General features: G+C 35.9%; 1 protein-coding gene across 1 annotated transcript in view; it reads left to right on the top strand.

Moving 5' to 3' along the window:
- ABCA13 (ATP binding cassette subfamily A member 13) overlaps window positions 1-23,112 on the top strand; it is a 169,735-nt gene that overhangs the window by 58,435 nt on the left and 88,188 nt on the right. The window contains exons 23-34 of the mRNA XM_072328092.1: window positions 3,289-3,465; window positions 5,343-5,643; window positions 6,383-6,497; window positions 7,123-7,452; window positions 9,876-9,945; window positions 11,662-11,796; window positions 13,279-13,416; window positions 16,283-16,469; window positions 18,296-18,514; window positions 20,925-21,121; window positions 21,868-22,025; window positions 22,438-22,668. Of these exons, the coding sequence (XP_072184193.1) occupies window positions 3,289-3,465; window positions 5,343-5,643; window positions 6,383-6,497; window positions 7,123-7,452; window positions 9,876-9,945; window positions 11,662-11,796; window positions 13,279-13,416; window positions 16,283-16,469; window positions 18,296-18,514; window positions 20,925-21,121; window positions 21,868-22,025; window positions 22,438-22,668 (2,258 nt within the window). The remainder of the gene's footprint in view (window positions 1-3,288; window positions 3,466-5,342; window positions 5,644-6,382; window positions 6,498-7,122; window positions 7,453-9,875; window positions 9,946-11,661; window positions 11,797-13,278; window positions 13,417-16,282; window positions 16,470-18,295; window positions 18,515-20,924; window positions 21,122-21,867; window positions 22,026-22,437; window positions 22,669-23,112) is intronic.

The following is a 23,112-nucleotide window of genomic DNA, read 5'->3' as shown; positions in this document are numbered from 1 at the left end:
TTTGACGTTTCTTTTTACAGATATGTTTACAATGTGATGCCTTCTAATTATGCTCAAATCCAAGGTGCTTGTGTTTGTATGTTTTTACTTCACTATGATGCTATAAATACAAGTAGTGGGATTAGAAACATTGCGCTTACCCTGCAACTTCTGTTGGAAAGTTTCATGCGATGCTGAGTGAATTGATGCAGAATTTTTTTTGCTTCCTCTAAATGATTGTGCTAGGAAACTTCTTGCAAAGTTACAAATTTCAGAAGCTGTTTTAGAGAGTATTGTGTCAGTTTTCCTTATCTGGGAATACTGAAATGCAGACAGACAAGTTTGCATTTTTTCTTCTTAAACTCATCTTCACTTTGTAAACTAGGCTTGTGTGGGTACTGCAAGTCTGTCTCTCTATGCTTGCTTTCCAATCCAGCAATTTGCAGTCATCTCCTGGGTGTAACCAATTTTATATAAGCCCTATCCTGCTAGGGCTTATGAGCTCTTTGCTGGGAGCAATCCTTGGAAACCTCTCAAGAGGTACAAGGAAGCAACTGTGCAGCAAACTTTTCTTTTATGTTCTTGCTCCCAGAGTATTCCTATTGTCTTTCAGTCTTCCTCAGCGATTTCTTCTAGAAGTACAGTGTATTTCATGGCTAAGGAATTTCTTTTGGCTATGTATGACCTGGGATGTAGCAGCAAAGATTAAAACAAACAAAACCAAACAAAACAACAGGCAGCTTTCCTGCCTGGCTTTTTCTTCTATTGCCCTTACTGTCATTAAACAGTTGCCATGTATGTATAGAGAGCTGGAAGCAAACAAATAATCTCTAAAGTCATCACTGAATCCTATGCTGATTCAAAAATTACTGCTATATTCCAATTTTTCTTGCTACCTTTCACTTAAATAGCACTTCTGCCTTATGGCTTTATAGAAAAGAATTATATTTTCTCCCTGTTATTTAACTGTGCATTGAATGAATTAAGTGGGAGATGAGGGATGAGTTCTATGTAACAAAGCATGAAGGTTTGAGTATAAGCAGCTTTGCTGATTTTTTTATTCACTGTTATTAGATTTATAATTGAGAAAGATAAAAGATAAACTTAAGTCTATATTTTTATTCTAAAGCTTTCCTGTGAATTGTATTTGTTCCCACACACGTGCACTACTTTGCCCTTGTGAGGCTGCATCTGGAGTACTGTGTTGAGGCCTGGGGCCTCTAGCACAATAAGGATGCAGAGGTTTTGGAGTTAGCCTAGAGGGGAGCTGAGAAGATGATCAGAGGGTTGGAGCACTTCCTATGATAACAGGCTGAGGAAGGTGGGCTTGTTAAGCCTGGGGAAGAGAAGGCTGTGGGGTGACCTCATTGTGGCCTTCAAGAACTTCCAAGTAGCTTATAATCAGGAGGGAGACTGAATTTTTACATAGGCTGATAGTGATAGGAAAATGAGGAATGGTTTTAAACTAAAAAAGGGGAGATGTATATTAGACATTAGGAGGAAATTCTTTATTTAGAGTGGTGAGGCACTAGCACAGGCTGCCCGGAGAAGTTGAGGTGCTTAAGGCCAGGTTGGATTGGGTCCTACACAGCTCAATCTGGTGTATGGCAGCCTTGCCTATGGCAGGGGAACGTTTTAAAAGTTAAACTATTTTACTTACCTTTTTTATTTTAATCTTATTGTGGTTCTGTTTCACCATGATGGGCAAATTGTTCCTGATCCAGACTAGCCAACAACGCAGTGGTTAAGCAAATAATCCTGAGAGATGGCAGATAGAATTTTGATCTCCTCAACCTAAAGAGGATACTGTGCTAAAATCTTTTACTTTCTGGATTGAGTTACGGATACTACTTGCTATGTTTTTAGTGCATGCAGCTAGTATTAGCTTTCAAATCAAGACCATTAGGCCATTCTGTGATGTGCAGATGCTGTTTCTATGCTAGAGTACAGAAGTCCCTGCAGACTGTGAAATCCGATTTGAGAAACATTGATCTATGCCATACTCCAAGGAAGCAGTAAAGTCATTACTTTTTTATGCTAAAATATTGAATAGTGTAATCGCTGAGATTTTTTTCAAAACAGTTAAATATTTTATTTCAAATTAAGATCTTAAAAGGATCAGCTGTTTATATATGTATACAGTTATATATTTATGCACACTTATAAAAATAAACGATAGCTTAAACCTATTACTTGGGATTAATATTTGAAATACTCTGTTCTAATGCCACAAAACAAATAAAAACATTTATTTCCTTTTTTGCCCTCCTGAAGGATAGTAATAAGATGTTTGATGCTGTTTCCTTTCAACCTATGAATTTACTCTATCATTGCTTGCTTGTCTTCTGACTTATAGACTTCCAATTCTTGTGCTTCTGCTTTGTTGGTCTTTATCCTTCTCACTGGTAATCATGTCCTTTCTTCAGACTGCTACACGCATCTTTCCACTTGCCTTCCCATTATATTCTTTCCTATGCTGCTGCTGAGTAACACCTACAGTCTAGGATTTTCTGTCACCACTGTTACCAAATGAGGTCATCTCCTATCTTTTTCAAAGCCTGTCTATTCAAGCGAGTCTTGAAAAATTTAAGAAGAAATCTTGTTGGGCGCTTTATAATTTATTTTTGATTACCTGAGAAATTCAGTTCTTTCCATTAAATACAGATGAATTTAGATTTATTTCTAGCCCATGCTATCCACTTGGTTATTCTCTAAAACATAAAGGTATAGCACCATTCTCTAAAAGTAGATGGAGGTCTGAACTCCTTCAAAGGCTCATCTCTCTTGCAGTGCAGGTATTAGTTCTGTAAACATGATCATAGTGAAAATGGAGGAGTTTTGGTTTTATCTAGCTGTTTTTTTTAAGATGGAGTGTGTGAATCAAAATGCTTGTATCCTGCAGAACAAGTTGCTTGAAACATTCCCAGTGTCAAGAAGAACTAGCCTATACATTTCTAGATTAAAGAGATGGTTCTCAAGTACAGTAACTCTCTTATACTTGTGGAATTGGTTATGGAAGGATAAGGAAATGTTGTAAGTCCTACATCTTAGAGGACCTTATCTGTTTTTTGTGGAAGTCATTATATATTTATTATTCTGAACTTTAAGGGAAATGTAGTCGAGGGCTTGTAAAAACTGATGTAACCTGAACTATCACAATTTCTCAGTAATATTCTTAAGCTTTTAAAAATCTTTCCTTTTTAATGCAAAAGTTAATTACTCCTGTGGGGTGTGAAAGTGAGAACCTACATTTTGTTCTGTTTAATTCATCAAAGCTAAGACAGTCTAATTTGTTTCCTCTTCTTTTAGAAATTATGATGGGCAAGACGCTTAACAGCTCAGCAAGTAGACAAATTGACCTGTTGTCACAGCTCATAGTAAATATTTCTTCTTGTGTACTACTGGATCGTTTCCAGCCCTTTGAGTCTGTTGATAAATTGGAGGAAAAAGCTCATGAACTCATGCAGCAAAATAATTTTTTGGCTAGTAAGTATCGCGTTTAAAATGCATGTTGACAAAACACATTAGAGTTTAGTTGCTGTCTGTTACACATCTAGTTCTTGAACCAGCACCTCAGAGAAATAAATACGTTCATTCAGAGCAAATTAATTGTTAAGAAATTGATGTTATTTCTCTTCCATCTTTGTTTTACATGTTTTCTCTATGCTTTCTCTGCATCATGCCTTTATGGCCAAGAATTAATTAATTGCAGAGTTGAAATGACAAGCACTTTTTTTTTTTTTTTTTTTTTTTCTTACTACACACACATTCTCTGCATAAATGGTCTTAAGTTACATGTAGCCTTCCTAGATGAGAGGAAAAGGTACTGTCTCCTTTTAAGTCTGTATAAGCTGTCTGTATAATGCTTTTCCCCTGTTGTTTGGTTTGTTTATTGCCTCTCTAGACTCCTTTAAGTACAAAACGAGTAATGTCAAAGCAGTTGCAGAGAACTAAACATGACAATTGTACCAAACCAAAACTTAAGAATAACTTTTCAGTCTGGAATCCAATGTTTGCTCAGTCACTCACACAGTACCCATGCTTGCAGCATGTGAAAATGAAACCTTAGATCAGTATCATAGAATCATAGAATTACCCAGGTTGGAAAAGACCTTGAAGATCATCAAGTCCAACCGCAGCCTAACCAGTAGCCTATCTCTAAAACAAAACAAAACAAAACAACAACAACAAACCTCTACTAAATCATATCCCTGAGTACCACAACCAAACGGCTCTTAAACACATACAGGGATGGCGATTCAACCACCTCCCTGGGGAAAATCAAGGGTCCATATGATAGGAGAAATAGAATTTCTCAAGGAATCTTCATAGGGCATGAAATTTTCTGTCCCTTCAAGGGAAGAAACAGATATCTAACCCAACACAGAATGAAACTGTCATGTTGTAGGTCTATTTTGCTTCCACTTAAATAATGGAGGATCATATAGAAAAGAAACCTGACATAAGCCTCATGTTTTTGTGGTATCATGGCCTCATACATGCTTTAAGAGAACATGGGAGATGGCTTTTTGAGGGACCTAATCTGCCCACTGCACAACTACTTTCATTAATAGACTTGTGTTACTTTCTGTTTTAAGATGAGAAACTGATGTTGAAGTTACCTTGCTTTCCTTTTAGCCTTTGAAGTTGTAATATGCTTATCAGATGTCTTAGAAAATTAAATGATTTCTTAAATGGGAAAATGAATTTGAAAAAATATATATATATTTCCAGTGGAGTAAAATATAATTTTTATTTCTGAGAGTCAAGGAATCAGTGCGATATCATTCCTTTCCTAAAAAAAGAAAGTCAACTTTTCACACTCATCAGGAAAAACTAAAATATCTGCCATCCAAAAGAAAAAAAAAAAGCCAAGTACTTGACTTAACCTTTCCAGCTACAGATCGAACTTTTCTATGTGCTTTTTACTGTGCTGGAAAAGAGAAACATGCAAGTTCTTCTGTGCTAAAGCAGAAATGAAGTAACTAACTCAGATATTAGAAAATCATAATGGATTGGTACTGTTTTCCTTGTCTCCCAGGATGGTTAACCTTTGGACAAATTTTGTAACTGCTTTCTTTTATGGAATGAGAGTTAGTCTTCATGAACGGGTTCTGTATGGATATAAAGAGAAGAGACTACAGTTCAAAAAAGCAAATAACAGTAATTTTCTTATGTAAAACAGTTACTTAAAACACATTTAGTGTGAATGAATATGAATGTGAAAAAAATGTTGGACTGTATGAAACCCACCATTCTTGAATGGGGGTCAGGAGATATTGAAAGACCAGGAATTAGCTATGTTGGCTATGTAAATAATATGCCATTTAGGCTTGAGTATTAACTGCTTTTCTTCTTGTCAGGTATCATTTTCAGTGAATCCAAGAACAAGACGCCAGATTCCAGCAGTCCTCTTACACAGCACATTTCATATACAATTAGAACCAGCATTCTCTACAGCATGAGAACAGATTTGATTAAAAACCCAGCGTGGAAATCTCACCCCCAAAAGCTGCCATCTGATGGGTTTAAATACAATCATATCTTTATTCCTCTTCAAGACATGATTGAAAGGGCAATAATTTCAGCACAGACTGGTTTAGATATCTCAGAGCCAGCAATTCAAGTCCAAGCCATGCCTTATCCTTGTCATACCAGTGATCTGTAAGTAAGCTTTGGACTTCTTGATTCAATTATATAATTGGGCTAACACTAGAGAACTTAGTGAGCTAGTGGATCTTTGTAATGACTTAATATGTAACCTAATGCAGAACTGAACCAGTATGTTCAGTACGAGTATTGCAAATGTTGAGATGGGACTGCAACACATGATGCTAAATGATCCCCTCCAAGGTATTTGCATTTATACTTTATAATAGTCTGCTGGACAGAAACTGCGTCAACATGTTTTGTGATCAGCTTATACTCTAAAGGGAGCACATATTTCATTATCAGTTGCCCTATTTGCAAAATTAGAATTGGCTCACAATATCACTGTGATGAAATATGGTGCAAAATTTGTATAAGCAAAAGAAAAATTGGAGGATTGTTCTTTGTAAAATCATCATAACATCCTGAGTATTAGAAATTATAATTGGTGATGAGACATTTTTCAATGGAGTAAAAATTGGCTGTCTCATGTTGTTGCTTAATGCACGTATTTGAGTTCTGTCCTAATGAAAGATTACATTAGTTCTGTTGTCACATGCAAATATAGAATTATAAAAATACGTGGATTTAGCTTGTTGCATGAAATATAACTGAGTTTAACTGAATAAGAATATTTCTAATTGCTTGTGTCAGATCTTATCTTATGCATAATGTGAGAATAGTTTCAGTATTACACAATACTTCAGAATCCTTTATCTCGGGCTAACAATTCTGCATATATATTCTTTCATAGATTTTTGAACAATATAGGATTTTTTTTCCCACTTATGATGATGTTAACATGGATGGTTTCTGTTGCTAGTATGGTTCGCAAGCTGGTTTATGAAAAAGAAATTCATCTTGAAGAGGTAAGGGAGAACTAAGCTTCTGAAAATAAAATGTGAAGTATGCTGAGATACAAAACATTAAACATTTAGGTACGTTTGTGTACACGCAAATCTAGCTGTTCTAGTTTTTTCTTGTTTTTATTCTGGGTAGAAACTTCAGATTCTAGCTGCTGAGTTTGAGTGTCAGTCCACCTAGTTTGCAAATATTTTCCATAGCAAAAGATCCATAAAATTTGAAGGTGGAAACTTGAAGTCTTGTGATTAGAATGGTTGATATTTTGGCTTCTTTTACATGTTTAGACATATTTGGCCTAATATGATAAATCTGTGTGTATTAAATTAAAAACTTGCTACGCACTATGTAATTGTCAGAAATGTGAAGGAGGATGAAAAAGTGAGGGAACTATTTGTGTAGATCAAGAACTAGTCTCAGCAGGTGATAAGCATATTGACAGACTGAGGGTTTTATAGTAAATTTTATGTAGATATATATATATATATTAAAGAACTGTACTGATCTTTACTCTTCTCAATTGTTTTCTTTCAATTTGGGAAATTATTTAATTTCTCTAATCTTTGGTTTTTAAGATGGATTTTGGAATGTGCTGTTCTAACTTCAGATCCCTCTGCTGTTATTATCTTTCAGTATATGAAGACAATGGGAGTGCATCCAGCCATTCACTTCTTTGCTTGGTTCCTGGAGAATGTAATTGTGCTCACAATAAGCAGCTGTGCACTGGCTGTCATTTTAAAAGCGAGTGGTATCTTTGCTTATAGCAATGGTTTCCTCGTCTTCCTTTTTCTCCTGGATTTTGGAGTGACAGTTATTATGTTAAGCTATTTTTTGGGAGTTTTTTTTCGCAGTGCCAATACTGCAGCTCTGTGTGCCAGCCTTGTGTATATGACCAGTTTTTTACCCTACATAGTTTTGTTGGTCTTGCAGAACCAGTTGAGTTTTACCAAGCAGATTATAATGGTAAATACTTCTTTTCCTTCTCTATTTTTTTTTCTTGTTCAGCCATATACCTTAATCCAAAACTTTAGATTATAATTTACTTATTTTATCCCGTGTTTTTGTTTTGCTTTTGTGTTTCACTGGAAATAAGTTACTCTTTTCTTGATAGCCAATTGAGCAAATCTTTTGATTGGAAAAAGGAATAAAAAATAAGCTTTCAGGGAAATTCTGTAAATGTGCGGAAGTGTAGAGAAAGATTCCTCATGTGCATAATATATCTAAATACTTTTTCTTCAAAATATTTGTTCTATTATTATTGCTTAGTTCTACAATGGATTTATATGAGCAGTCTGTTATCTTGAAAAATCTGTCCAATTAATCTAATTTTTGGCCTAGAAAAACTTGATCAAATTATTGTCATGGCTGTGCTTCCTCTTGCAGTGTCTCCTATTTATGGCAAATTTGATAAATATACCAAACTTTTTAGACACTTTTTTTTTTTTTCTTTTTTTTTTTTTTTTTTTTTCCTGAAGGAGATTTAGAATTAAGGTGGTCTGTTTTCTTTTTGGTAAAAAATGCAGTGGGTTGCAACTGCTGTAACTCCAGAAGCAGAAGCAATTAAGTGACTAATTAATGCAATTACCTACTGTGAGCTAAAACATTTCATCTTAAGTGTTGAGAAAGTTCACATTTGTTCTGAGCACTTTTAGTATAAACCATTTGCACAGACTTACGTTGTTTAATGCCAATCAACAGTAGATGTACTACACATCTTTATCTACAACAGATCATAGTAGGGATTTCAATGTTAATAGAAAAAACTATATTCTGTATGTAAATGTTGCTAGTCATCCCTTAAAAGATGAATGTAGATATCTAGCCCTCTAGCTGTTGAATCATGATCATCCCCAATCTCATTGTTTTTGCAGGAAAAAGATTTTTTTTTTCTTAACTTATTTTTTAATTGAGAACAGCTGAGGATTAGATCAGGAATTTATCTAATGGTTTTCTTGTTAATACTGTTGAAAATATGTTTCCTTGCCATTGCTTCATATCTATGTTCTTTCTTGGTTTTTTTGTATGCTATAAGCTGTTTTATGCCTATGTACAGTCTTAATGTACCATATCCCAAGTTGGACGTCAAATATCATCAACATAAAATGGAAACTGTATTTCACACTTTATGGCTTTGTTCCTTTAAAAGATATACACAAGAAATCACATTAAGATGATGGAATGCTACGCCATATGATAAAAATGGAAAACATTTTTCTGCTTGGTACTTTTTTGTTTCAATTGGTCAGATAAAATATATCAATTCTTTGCATAAATGTAAGTGCAAATGGAAGATTGCAGTATTCAAGCATAAAAAGACACAAATAATTTCTTGTTATTTTGTCATTTTCTCTCCCACAGGGGGGGAAAAGTAGATATCAGATAACTTGCAGTTTAAAATCACTGTTATTGACAAATAACTCAGATATGCTGCAATTGCTGACAGTCATGCAGCAACATATGAAAAATGGGATGGAATTTAAAGAGAGGGAAGAGGCCATCAAGTGGGATGGTAGAAACTTGGGCATATAAGAGGCAGGGAATTAACATGCAATCCATGCCACTGATGATTTTTTTTAATTTATTATTATTATTATTATTATTTGTAAGTAGCAACCTATGCCGTAGTTATTTATTCAGAATGCTGGCAGGATGAGTGCCTTTTGTGTTAAATATTAAATTAACAATATTTAATTACTGTGTTTTAAAATAGTGGATAGAATGAACTTTAATCTCACTTTCAAACTGTAGAACTTTATCTTGAGTAATGCTTACTAATTTTTTTAATGCTTTTAATCTTCCCATCAGTCTTCACAAGGTTGTCAGTGTTTTTACATTGATGATCGATCTTACTTTCATTTTATTTTGCATCACTGAACTTGGTAATTTTCCATTTTTAACTTTTCTCATACTGCATATATAATTTATGTTTCTTCTTGGAAGTTATTTCCCTCAGAAGAATGCTATCTCAGCAGGTAATACCCTTTGCACATGTTCCTGCTACTTCTGTCTCTTACTGAATTCTGATCTTACAGAAATGCATAGAACCACTGCTCTTACTGCAGAAAGTCTATTGGTTTACATGCTGTTATAGTGTTACATGTTATATATTTTCAGTATGTGGTGGATTTATGGTGGTCTAAAACTTGCCATAAAATTAAGTACTTCTTTCCATTATTGATAACTAGGTCAGCAAAGCTCTTTAAGCTGGTGCAAATACCACTGGTATATGGGGGAGTAGAGTTAAAATGTAAAAGCATATAATGACCACTAGTCTATTTGAAACAGAGGCCTATTTATTTTCTGCTTACTTGTAGTTTCATGACTTTCATAGCAGTTGTAAATGAATTATTTGGTGCTCATATCATATTTCTCCTCTGGTGTTGTAGTGTCTTCTCTCTACAACGGCCTTTGGGCAAGGAGTGTTTTTCATCACGTTCTTTGAAGGCCAAGAGATAGGTAAGCTCTGTAGTTAAAAAAAAAAAAAAAGAAAACAAAAACCAAAGTTATTATTCTTTCAAAAAAAATAAAAAAAATAAAAGAAAAAAAAAAGAGTTGAGTTAGAAATGTGGAAATGTTTATTTTTTCCTGAAAAAAAAAAAAAAAAAAAAGATCTTTAAGCACAAGTAAACAAGGAATCTCACAGTGGAAGAGAAAAGCCTTGTTATCACCTCTTGAAAATCAAATTAAGCTTGTGCCACTTCCTATCAGTAAATTAAAGCGGGCTTAGAACTACTCTTAGAACTGCAATACAAATGATTGAGAATCCTCACAGATGGCAGTAATCTCTCTAACACTTTTTTCTTTAGTGAGGATTTCTACAGATATTTCTTTGAGGTAGATGTGTATGGGTTCAAATGTACGCGCTTGTATAACATGGTAGGGGCTGATGAAAACAGTATGGTACAGGGTTAGAACATTTGATGTTATTCACTCTCAAAGTAATGCTAACATAAATGTTTAATCTTCATGCACCAGACAGTAGGAGAAAATGTAAAATATTTTGTACTTTTCTCATTTGTAACCTTATTTGTACTCAACTCATGCATCAGCCAGCCTGTCTCTATGAGGCTGGAGACAGGCAGTGAAATTTTCCCTGAAAGCTACTGTGCAAGTACAGAAATGTGTTTAAGTGAACTCTTCTATCCCTAAGTTATGTGCTGCCCCTTTTGATGTGGAAATTGGAGAAGTTTTTGGAACCTTGAGAAACATCTACAATGGCTTTATGCATTTAAGTATAGAAAATAATGTAATCTCTATTTTACTACTAGTAGGGTGGATCAATAACTAATAACAATATGTATTTCAAACCACTAAGTATTGGAAAAATGTCATAATTATACAAAGGTTAATGAGTGGAAGTTTCTTGCAAAAAATACTGCAGTTTTCCACTGGGCACTTCATCAAAATGATTTGTCTTTGCTGAAGAAAGGGCAAAATGTACTTGCGAAAAACAGCTCTTCTTTAAAATAGTAGAAGAAGATTGCAGAACCAGTGTCGTCGTGACTCCTTTACTGCAAAGTAGCATTTTCCCATTTAAAAAAAAAAAAAAAAAGAAGAAAAATACAATCCTACCATTTGTTTACTTCTATTTTACTTTTCCTTTTACAAATATGATAGCTTTCTGTGGTGATAATTTTTTCCACCTTCTTTCTTCTTTTCACGTCTTTGCAATTAAATACTTTTATGAAGCAATTATTTAGCATGCTTGTAGTTTCAGTTTAATTCTTAGTACACTCAGAGCATACAAATACTTGCTTCTTAGTTAAATTTACAGTTTTCAGATTTAGCATTTTAGACATCTTTGTGTAATCAATTACTTGTAATATCACCAAAATATATTCTAAAACCTGATTTATTGAAGAAGTCAGCACCTCATTTTGTCAGTCATAATTCTTTTTCTTTTGGTAAATTAAGGACCATCTAACTCTCCATAAATAACCTTTCTACAGCAACTTCTCTGCATTTTCTCAGTAAAAGTGTCACCTGCTGTTCGAAACAGAGGCTTGAGTGGCATAGCAATTCATTTCTATTCATTGTGATTACTGTTATTACATACTTTTTATTCTGTCAGTGCTTAAATACCCAGAAGTGTATGTTTTTGATGTTTGTGGTCTTTAATTCTGTATTTAGCTCTGACCTTCTAAAAATTATTGCTCTTACTACTGCTACCAGGAATTCAGTGGAATAACATGTACCAGCCAATGGTGCAAGGAGGATACATGACCTTTGGATGTACCTGCTGGATGATGTTATTCGACTCCATTTTGTATTCTGTAGGTGGCTGGTATTTCAGCAATATTATCCTAGGTAAGAATTCTTATTATATATTTTTGTAGCATCTATGGGTGCAATTACTGAACTGAATTGATCGAGATGGCTTTCTTCCTTGTACACAACTACAACTAAAACAAAACCTTGTATTTTGTCTGAGTAAGGCTTTATGTGCCAAAACAGCCTGGTTGCACTTAGGAACTGGTTAGAAGGGCTTTCTTCTCAATAAATATTGAATAGTACTGAAAAAAAAAAAAACAACAAACACTTTTGTAGCCAAATGTGAAATCAGCCTTGTTTATAAGTATGACAAATATGGCATAATAGAAATAATAAAGTTGGAAAAGACCTCTAATATCTTCTCTTCCAACTGTCCAGCTACTACTAATATTGCCTACTAAACTATGTCCCTAACTACTGCATCTACTCATTCCTTAAACACCTCCCTTTCTCTGGTATACCTGTTCCAGTGTCTCACCACCCTTTCTTAGAAAAAATTCTTCCTAATATACAGCCTGATGATTCATAAAATCATAGAATGGTTTAAGTTGAAAGGGACCTTAAAGACAGTCTGGTTTAAACCACCCTGCTGGAGACATAGTTGCCACCTGCTGTACCAGATTGCTCAGGGTCCTGTCCAAACTGGTCTTGAACACCAAGGAGCATCCACAGCTTTTCTTCTACAGCCTGAACAACCCCAATTCTCCTAGCCTTTCTTCTTAGGAGAGGTGTTCCAGCCCTATAATGCCTTGCTAGGTGTTTTAAATTTCTTTCCGTTGATATGCATGTATCAGATTTTCTCCTAGATACTTGTTTGGTGAAAAGGAAAAATCTGTATTGATTGATAGGTTTGTCTGGAGTGTATGCCCAGATTTTACAAATTTTAGCTTAAATCGATACCTGCTATTCAATATCAGTGAGATGCAACTCCATAGAGAGTACTGTGTGATTGTTAAGATAAACTTGGAAGGACCAGACAATGTCAAAGTTTAATTTGTGTGGAAGGCCATGCCTTTGCCTGTTCTGTGTGAGTAAATAAATGTCTTTTATCTTGTCTAATTTGTTTAAATTGCATGTAGTGATGGAAAAATGATTGGTGCATTGGTGCAAGGGATTATCATTAAAATAATAAAACTGTTTACGATAGCGGACAGTTTGGTGTTTTTTCCATTCTTCATAATATATAAGAAGAACTGGTCGTGTCTACATATTGAAAATCTCTTAATTCTCACACACTTTAGACCTTGTTTGGAGATGGGGTAATGCACAGTATTTCTGAGCTGTCATAATTTTATGGCAGGATTGGATATTATTGCCAAGTGACTTTTTTCCACTTTCTAAAGATTTGTTAAATTCAACTAAGAGTAACTTAAATGCTATTACAAACTCTTTTTAAGAAATGATAGGATATTACTAGTCCACATAGAAAAGTAAATAAATAAACAACAACAACAACGACAAAAAACCTATGAATTTTGCATTTATTTATTTATTTATTTTTAATGCTATTTCATGTAGGAAAAGATGGACTAAGGAACTGTTGGTACTTTCCCTTTACTGTTTCCTACTGGAAGAATCTGTGTGGTTTATCGAGGATGAGAAAACATTATATGAATTCTAATGTGTTTTTCTTCAATGAAAACTTCAAACAGAAAGGTTTGTAGTCATGACAGAATTTTAGTACTCTCCTGGATTGTATGTTGATTTTTATCAGTGTGCATTTGTATTGCTTGGTCCTATACCTTACACTTATAGAACTCACACCTTTCTCTTTTCCATTACTTAGTGTGTACTATGATCAATCTATACTGTTAATTGTGCTATCATCTATGATACTTGAATGGTTTAATTAAAACTACTATATGCAAATGCACTCTTCCAGAATATGTAAAATAAGTATCTCTAAGATTCATCTTGTCTCTGAATTGCCTTTTTGCTTTGTTAGGACAACCTGAGGTATTTTTATACCTTTTCATATTGTTACTGAATCTGAAGAGTCTTGTGCTTTATTAATTTTTTTCCTGCAGTGCAGTTTTCTTCCACTTCTGCTCCCTCTTCTTCTTTATAATTTGCACTTATTTCCCTTTCTTATTTTCCTCTTCTATTATCACTGCTTTTTCTGTCTCTGTTTCTTAGCTTTCTGTTTAAGAAGCTACTATTGTAATTACATCTTTATTTGCCTTCAGATGTTTTCTCTGCTCTTCTGTTTTGTATTTGGTTACTTAAAATTTAGATGTCTTTGACCTTCTCACATTTCATTTACTATGAGTGAAGGAGTGAGTCACCTTCCCCCTTCTGTATTCCCATATTCCCAGTTTGTTCTTAGAACAACATGATGAATTGTCTTTTTTTTTTTTTTTTTTTTTTTTTTTTTTTTTTTTTTTTTTTTCCCAGAAGTTGCAGTAGCTTGGAAATGATCCAGTTGTCTGTAGTATATATGAAGAAGCTGAGTTATTCAGCAGTTTTATGCACTGATATCTCTTAGTGCAAATTTCAGAAAGTCTTGAGATGCTTTCAAATATTTGTGGATGAACAATCTCTGAGTTTGCTGTTGCATTTCCACACCCACTGTATAAAGAGGAAAAACTCCACTACTTTTGAAGTTACTACTGTACAGCTGATATTTGTTTCAAGCTACTCAAGTTATTGCATACAGTTTTATCTGTTAGTCTCAAGTCTCTTGCTCGTTCTAATACACAGCACATCTGTGTAACATAAACTGCCTGTATGCTAATGCTGCCATGCATGCAAAGAAGTGTGATCCATTTCATGAGAACTGAGCTTTTTAGTACTGATAAAATGTGATAAGTGCATTCATGGATAACTAGATTTCAATAGCAAAATGATTTGCTCCTGGACAAGCTTCCCATCATTGATTCGTGCATTTGTTCCACAGAGCACAGGTAAGAGCCAGTTCAGTGGCAGTGAAAAGCACCAGAGTGTGGGTCTGATGGTAAGAGATGGGCTTACAGAGACCTGAGTATTGGGTATGCACCTGGAATTGCTTCTCTCAGGATAAGTCCTAGGGTGATCATTACAGTGTTTGCAAATTATAGGGAACTATTCCTCTGAAGCTTGCCCAAGATGCATTGTCTGAGGTTGAATCTGCATGTAACTCACCTGTTGAGTTCCAGCATGTGCTTGCAAATTTAAGATGCAGTGGAAAGAGCAATTATGTATATTCTTGATAGATCTAGTCTCCTAACCAGGAAGACAGGGAAGCTGAGTGGAATAGAAAAAACCTTGGTAATGTCACAGTAGTACCTTGCTAGAAGGTAGCCTCATGTTTCTTGGCAAAAGTTCTGTGTGGAGTTATGAATGATTGTGGAAGGAGAAAAAGCTCTTCATTCATAGTCTAATCAAATCGATCCTTGAAATCATAAACTCAGTTTATAGATATGAATATACACACAGATATATACATGTCATGCATAAATCTTTATTCTCATAATTCTCCAGAACAAGTTCATTTCTTTAGACTAATGTTATGCTTTGTTTTGTTTAAAAGAAAAATGTCAGATTCCTCAGTTGCAGTTAGTAAAACATTACATTCTAATAATATACGTTTGAGGCTTATGACTGACTGCTTACATTTGGAAAGTGGAGATACTTGTGCTAAACTTTTCTTCTTGTGTATGAAGCCAACTTGGGTCATGTTACTTCCCTACAGTAAGTTACGCAGGAGAGTGTCTCTGTAGAAGGAGACATCACAACCTCTCTGGGTAGATTGTTTCAGGGCAGGGTCACTCTGACAGTAAATACGTTTTTCCTCCATTTTCATCTTAAACTTCCTGTCTTTCAGTTTCTGCTTATTGGCCCTTGTTCTGTCACTGAGTATCACTGAAATGAACCTTAGCCCCATCATCTATTAAGATACCCTCTCAGTCTTTTTCCAGGACTCAGGTCTCTCAGCCTTTCTTCACAATGAAGATGCTCCAGGCCCCTCATCAGCCTTGTGTCCCTGCACTGGACTCTCTCCAGAAGTTCTTTCTTGAGCTGGGGAACACATAATTGGATACAGTTCTCCTCAAAGAGATCTGCTTTGCTTTATTGAGTGAGAAAATTAATAGGGTTAATTGGCTTGTTAATGTTATATCAGTGTTATATGCCTGAAACCTGACTGACATAGGAAAAAGTTCACACATAAATTTCACATATTTATTAGCATAAAGTAATAACATAAAATGATGATATATATATATATATATATTATTTTTTTTTTCTATCACAAATAAAAGATAATACAGCTTTGTTATGACCATACGGAGAAGATGTGGACATTCATACAGCCTGGTGTAATTCTGTTAGACTGCTTCTTAAAACTGCAAATTGGCCAAACTGTTAGCAAATACTAACTGGTACAGGATCTCTCATTTCATTTGGGCTTACGTGACTTTAGAGCATCTGAACATCTGTTCAGGTTTATAGTAAATGGCAACAATGTTTTCATTAACTTGTTATTCCCTTTGTATATGTGTTGATATTTGGAGATCCTCTTGGTCTTCTGCTCTTCCCTTTACAGAGTTAGCATCTCCAGGCTGGAAGGGCACTTGCACAGAAGGAGCCACCATTGGTGTTGTATTGCTGTCTCTCACCAAAGAGCACATGGATAACCATAAGGCTGCTGTTAAAGACCTCAGCCTCACTTTCCATAAAGGTCAAATAACAGCGCTCTTGGGACCTAATGGAGCTGGCAAAACAACAGTTATGTAAGTCTGCCAGTTAACTGTGCTATGTTTCCTTCTGATCTGTATTATGCTTTCTTAATTCAAAACATTTGTGATCTCTTCCCTGCAATTGTTTCTGTTTAGGCTATTTTAAAAATAAATATTATCCTTTACTTTTTAAACTCCCCATAACATGTGAAATGTAAAGGCAATATGTCTATGACAAAAGCAGTGTAATGAATTATGTCCTCTGTGTCACTGATACTATGATGAAATTGTTCAGTAGCAGCTGGGCATACTTGGTTGTGAAGATGAGTGCCTCTCATTGAAGTGTTCTTTTCTGGCATCCTGTATGTACTCTAGTCACACAGAATATGTAGAGCCTTAAGGGTTTTTATGTCTTACTTCTGGTTGTTGCAAGAGGCTTCCTGAGCAGAGACTGAAATAGAATGAAAAACATCTGAATTATGAAGTATGTGAATTTCTAACTTTTTATTAATTCTGATCAACTTAAATAAAACCAATGATGTAGAACAGGGAACCCATTAGCAATTACTCCTCAATGAGAATATACATGTGGAAAAAGAAATAACGGACTACTAAATTTGGCTGGGAAAAGTGACTCAGGAAGTGAGGGAATGAAGGGTTGCTGAGATCCTGAAGGGGGGTGAGGTTGGGGGGGGGGGGGGGAGAGTAAGAGCCAAAAACATTAGCATTTTTCCTCTAATTGTTAAACTGTATTGATGACCTTCTCCAACAACTTCATGTCCTTCTTGTACTGGGGCTCCAGAACTGAATGCAATACTCCAGGTAGGATCTCACGAGAGCAAGGTAGATGTGCAGAAGCACCTCCCTTGATCTTCTGGTTACATTTCTCTTGATGCAACCCAGTATACAGTTGACCTTCTGGGCTGCAGGTGCACATTGCTGGTTCAAGTTGAATCTCTCATAAGTCAACACCCCCTAGTTCTTTTGCTCAGGGCTGCTCTCAAGCTGTTCTCCAGCCAACCTGTATCTGTGCTTGCAATTGCCCTGACCCACATGTATGACCTTGTACTTGGCCTTGTTGAAATTCATGAGGTAGGAATGGGCCTAACTCTCAAGCCTGTCCAGGTCCATCTGGGATGGCATGTCTTCCTTCTAGTGTGTCAAGTGCACCACTCAGCTTGGTGTCATCTGCAAACTTGTTGATTATGCACTTGGTTCCACTGTCCACACTGCCTACAAAAATGTTAAGTAACACTGGTCCCAGCACCAATCTCTAAGAAATGCCACCTGTGACTGGTCTTCACTTGGACTGACCACAACTCTGAGTGTGACCATCCAGCCAATTCCTTATCCAGCAAGTGGCTCATCCATCAAATCCATTTTTTCACCAATTTGCTAACCAGGATGTCATGTGAGACAGTGTCAAATGCTTTGCACAAGTCCAGGCAGATGGCATCAGTTGCTCTTTTATCCACTGCTGCTGTAACTCCATCATAAAAAGCCACAAAGTTTGTCAGGCGTGACTTAACCTTGGTGAAGCCATGCTGGTTGCCATCAGTCACCTCATCTTTATTTTCCAAGTGCCTTAGTAGGGCCTTCAAGAGGATGTGCTCTGTGATCTTGCCAGACACAGAGATAAGACTGACTGGCCTGTAATTCCCCGAATCTTCTTTTTTTCCCCTTCTTGAAAATGGGAATTGTTTCCCCTTTTCCACTCAGTAGGAACTTCACCAGACTACCATGACCTTTTGAATATGATGGGTAGTGGCTTGGCAGCTTCATCTGCCAGTTCCCTTAGAACCCGAGGATGGATATCATGGACTTGTATCCAAGTGTGAGACATACTTATATGCTGATTTTCTTTTGTTTTCTTGCATCAGATCACTGTTGACTGGTCTGTATCCACCCAGCTCTGGTACCATTCTTATCAATGGAAAGGACATACAAACTGATCTGGCTGCCATCAGGTCAGAGCTGGGTGTTTGCCCACAGTATGATGTTCTGTTCAACATACTCACAGTACGAGAACATCTGCTCCTTTATGGATCAGTGAAGGCACCTGGCTGGACAAATGAACAGTTGAATCAGCAAGTCAGTGGGTAAGAGTTCTTTCATTGGTTGAAATCTGTCAAGTAAATCACTCATCTATTGCAAACCACTTAAGCAAAAGTGCTAAGGCAAAATTGGAAAAAGAAGCAACTGGAAACCACAAGATTGATTTCCATGAGTTTTTATCACAATTTGCATTCTCAAATTGTACCTTGAGAATTGATTTTCTACTTTCTAGCCTTTACTTGCATATATTTGTCGTGAAACTGTCAATGTTTAAAAATCTGGTACACCGAACTATCAAATGATCACATTTTGATTGAAGAGAAGATAGTTAGCCTGGTAGCAGCTGTAGCAGTTCCTGCCTCACACTGTCTGCCTTACCTTCTTGCTGTTACTGGATAGGCAGATGGAAGCTAAACTAATATGTTTTTAACCCGAGACTCCAGTTAAGTACACACTGACTTTATTATTTTTTATTTCTCTTACATTTCTCTGAAATTTAGGAACAAAATATATGCTTTTCTAATAGTATGCTGGTGTAAATATTGCTTACCTTTGGATGCATGCTAGCCTGTGAGGAGGGCTGGGCATTTTCACACGTCAATGGGAATGCCAAGCTGATGGGATTTTTCTTTAGAGTACAATTAGGCATATGCAGATTGATTTAAGACAAGGTGGCTTTCCTTTTTCATAGCTGTTATAAAATCCTGTTACTTTAAAATTTTGATCTGAAAAACCTCTGGCATGAGGCGCTGCAGTCTCTCTTGAAGCAAAAGAAATGACTCCAAAACACAAGGGAAAACCAAACATAGTGCTTAGTTAAAATTTATACAAATTAATATCCTATATTTTATTGTACTTAGTCTGCTGATCTGTAAATTCAGCAGAAGTCTGTCATAGTAATGGCACATAAGCATGCTCAAGACTCTGCAGGCCTTGCCACTAAGAAAAAAAATATTAAGACAATAAATACCGTAAAATACTTTATATAAAGATGGGGAAGGAAAAAAAAAAAAAAGAAGCTTTTCGTTAAAGAAATAAAAAGAAGGCAGCTTTTAAAGAGATAAATATTCATCAGTTTCCTGGTTATATATCTGCAAAGCAACTGTTACAAAATATATTAATCTGCATATTCACTCAAATGATTTGGGTGATTACTTTAGGACCATTGAGCCTGTTATATCTTGTTTGCCAGGCTGAAAGAAACTGAAAGCTTTTTGGTCAGTGACCAGATATTTAGTGTGATGAAAGTAAGTAAGTGGTCTTTCAGTGTTGTCCTCATTGAGCATATGCCCACACCCTGCTCCACTGTGAGACAGTTGAAGGGCCAAGGCTGAGATGTGTGTGTGTGTGTGTGTGTGTGTGTAAGGCACCTCCCAGTGCTTCATACAGGAGCCTCCAAGTAGCTTGAAGTAGGTTTCTCAAAGTAGTGATCTTCTACCTGGGAATTGTTAATCTGCTTACTTCACAAAAACATGTCTTAAAAAATAATGCTACTAATAAAAAAGAAGTAGTGTTACCCTATCATTTACTGCAAATATTCAAATGACTACAGGCATTTTTAAAGTTGATTACAGAGTTGCAAAAACTGAAGCACTGCTTGAGTTGTGAAACTAATAATCTTTACTCAGGGTTTAAGGGACCCATAATCTAGAGTTTGCTTCAATCAATAAACAAACTACTATTTATTCTGTTAAGCTTAATTTTAAAAATGATTCTTATCTGGCCCAGTACTGTTACAGAATAGTTCAGCAGTGGCAGGTATTATTGTTTGTAGGCAGAAAATAAAGCTGTTTTCTATTAATTTTTGTCACCAAACTCTAAAATCAGTCAGACGTAGCATTTTGTTATCTTTTCTCTACAGACTTTTTTGATTGTTCTGCAGTGAGTGGACATGTGTTACCAGTTTATGGATTGGTTTGGCCCAGTTCTGTGACTAGTGGGGCAGAGGGATTTCACAAAACCCAGGCTTCCAGAGGAGGGAAACGGGACCCTGAAATAATTAGGAAAAAAACAGCGGCAATGATCTGAGTAGAAACAAACTAATTTTACTAAATATAGTATCGGAATGCAAAATAATTAGAGTTGAAGCCAATAATCAGGTATAATGAGAGAGTGTCTGAAAGCTATAAGCCTTACAGTAAATGTAATCCTGAGCAGCAGTGAAGCAAAAGAGCGGCAAAGAGCAAAGCTGAAGGGAAGCAAGAGAAAGTCAGATGACCCAACACCACCTTATATGTGTTCCCCCTGTGCGGGGATGATATCAGCACAGCAAACAGTCTTCTGGGGAACGTAGTTTCTTCTCTTTGCTGTGTGGACCTGGGGCATTAACACTTTAGTCCCCAGTACACTACATGATGTGATGATGTGGAATACTGATGATCATAAAACCATGACAACATGAGATGACCTGAAAGCTTTTCCAAACTTGGTCAGGCATCTGTATTCCTTTTTCAGTGCTCTGGAAGATGTGGATTTATCCCAGCACCAATACAAACCTGTTGGAGCCCTTTCTGGGGGAATGAAAAGGAGACTATCAATTGCCATTTCCTTTATTGGAAACTCAAAGACTGTTGTTCTAGATGAGCCCACAAGTGGAGTAGATCCATGTTCCCGCCGTAGCATTTGGGATGTTCTGCTGAAGTACAAAGCTGGTACAAAGTTTAGATGCATTATCTGTTCCTTATTTTCTGTCCTGCAGTTCTGTTTCAATAAATTTAAATAGGAAAGTTTGAGTATTGGTATTGCTATTTGGTAACTAAATACATTAATTTCAGAACTAACATTTAATCAATGCAGGAAACTTTAAAGCAGCCAAGTAAGACAACAAGAATTATCTCTTATCTCATAGAAAGATGTCTAATCTAATAGGTTCATTTTAGTTTCTAGATCTTTCCTACCACTTCTGTTGTCATTTCTTTTGTTTTGTTGTTTCTCCTGGCTTTTATTTTTATTTCCCATTTTGGACATATCTGTATGTGGGTGGATATGTTTTCCTAATGATGATAGACTCATCAGTCAGTCTGAAACATTAATTTTTTGAGTCCAGCTTTTCAGCAAGTGAACACTCAATTAGGTGTAATAAACCACAGTGAATAATCCATGGAAACAGACACTGCTGTTATGTGGTTTTAAGGAATCCTTCAACCTCTTATAGAGTAGCTTGAGCTTATAGTAGGCAGTATTAAGACATTATGTATAATGAAAGGCAAAGATTGTTTAGACCTGAGTCTAGAGTACCCACTGAGTGTAAATCTTGAATAGAGATTTTGTTTGTGTCTTGGGTTTTGTTTTGAAGGGACCTGAAACACATTCTCTCAAGGTTAAAGTATCTTCCCAAAAGGCAGATTTATTTCTGTGGGAGCAAGGATTTGTAGATGTACTAATCTTTCTGATGCAGGTTGCACACTGATCTTTACTACTCACCATCTTGATGAGGCAGAGGTGCTCAGCGATCGCATTGCCATTCTGCAACAGGGCCAACTGAGGTGCTACGGTTCTCCTTCTTATCTGAGAGAAACATATGGCCAGGGACACAGTCTAACGCTCATAAAAAAGGTATACCAAAAATGTATTGTGCAAAACTTAACAGTGCCTGCCAAGTAATAGTTGGTTATATTCCAAGGATATTCTACACATATTCTTCCCCACCAGAAAGTAATATATGACAGAGAGAGAGCAAAACAGGTTTTAATCAACTTACTTCTTATTTATTAGTAGTATTTTACTTAAAAGAATACAGGGACATCTCTGAATATGATGAATTTAAGGATTTAACTGAAATTTCAGTGTTTTTTCCTGTGAGGTAGCCTTTTGTCCCAGGTTAGATGGTACAGTTTCATCAATGCAGATTTTCTTATATAAATTCTACCATCAAGCTTTTTGCTTCTGCTAACACTTTTTTTTTTTTTTTTTTTTTTTTTTTTTTGGTGTGTGTGTGTGTGTTTATCTGTGATTGTTTTTCTTATAGCCCTCTGTGTTTGAAATCCAGGGTCCTAAGCATGTTGTACAGGTCACATCATTGGTACAGACACACATCCCAGAAGCTTTCTTGAAAGAGAACAGTGGGACTGAACTAACCTATGTGATTCCAGAAAGGGCAGATAAGACCTCTTTTAAAGGTCTTTTCCAGGCTTTAGATCAAAGCCTTCATCATTTACACGTGGCTGGCTATGGAATTTCTGACATCACCTTGGAAGAGGTATATCTAGTTTTTTTTTGTAATGATGCTTTCTTTTTAGAGAATCTTGTATTTGCTTCTATTTGTCCTTGATTGTATCTATCATATTTCATAACAGTTTTTTTTTTTTTCTGAGAAGCTTGTTTAAAAAAAAAAAAAACAACATACAAAAAAGCAGACAAAAAAAAAAAAAAAAAAAAAAAAAGACAAAATCTATACTTTGTATTTTTGCTGTTACTATTAAAATAAAAGGCCGCTCCACTACAGTGACTTTTGCTGAGAATCTGATGTGAATCCCTAGGAACTATGTAACTCATAGAAAGTTTTTTTTTTTTTTTTCTGCATTTCATAGTATCATAGTATCGTGCGAGTTGGAAGGGACCTTAGAGATCATCGAGTCCAACTCCCGGGTTTCGAGCCCCCTGTGTAGCGAAGCGGCACTTCTACCCCTGCGCCACAGGGGGG

Source organism: Excalfactoria chinensis, chromosome 2 (assembly GCF_039878825.1).
Source record: "Excalfactoria chinensis isolate bCotChi1 chromosome 2, bCotChi1.hap2, whole genome shotgun sequence".
NCBI lineage: Eukaryota > Metazoa > Chordata > Aves > Galliformes > Phasianidae > Excalfactoria > Excalfactoria chinensis.
Note: the sequence above shows the minus strand (reverse complement) of the source record. Positions and strands in the feature narration are given on the sequence as shown.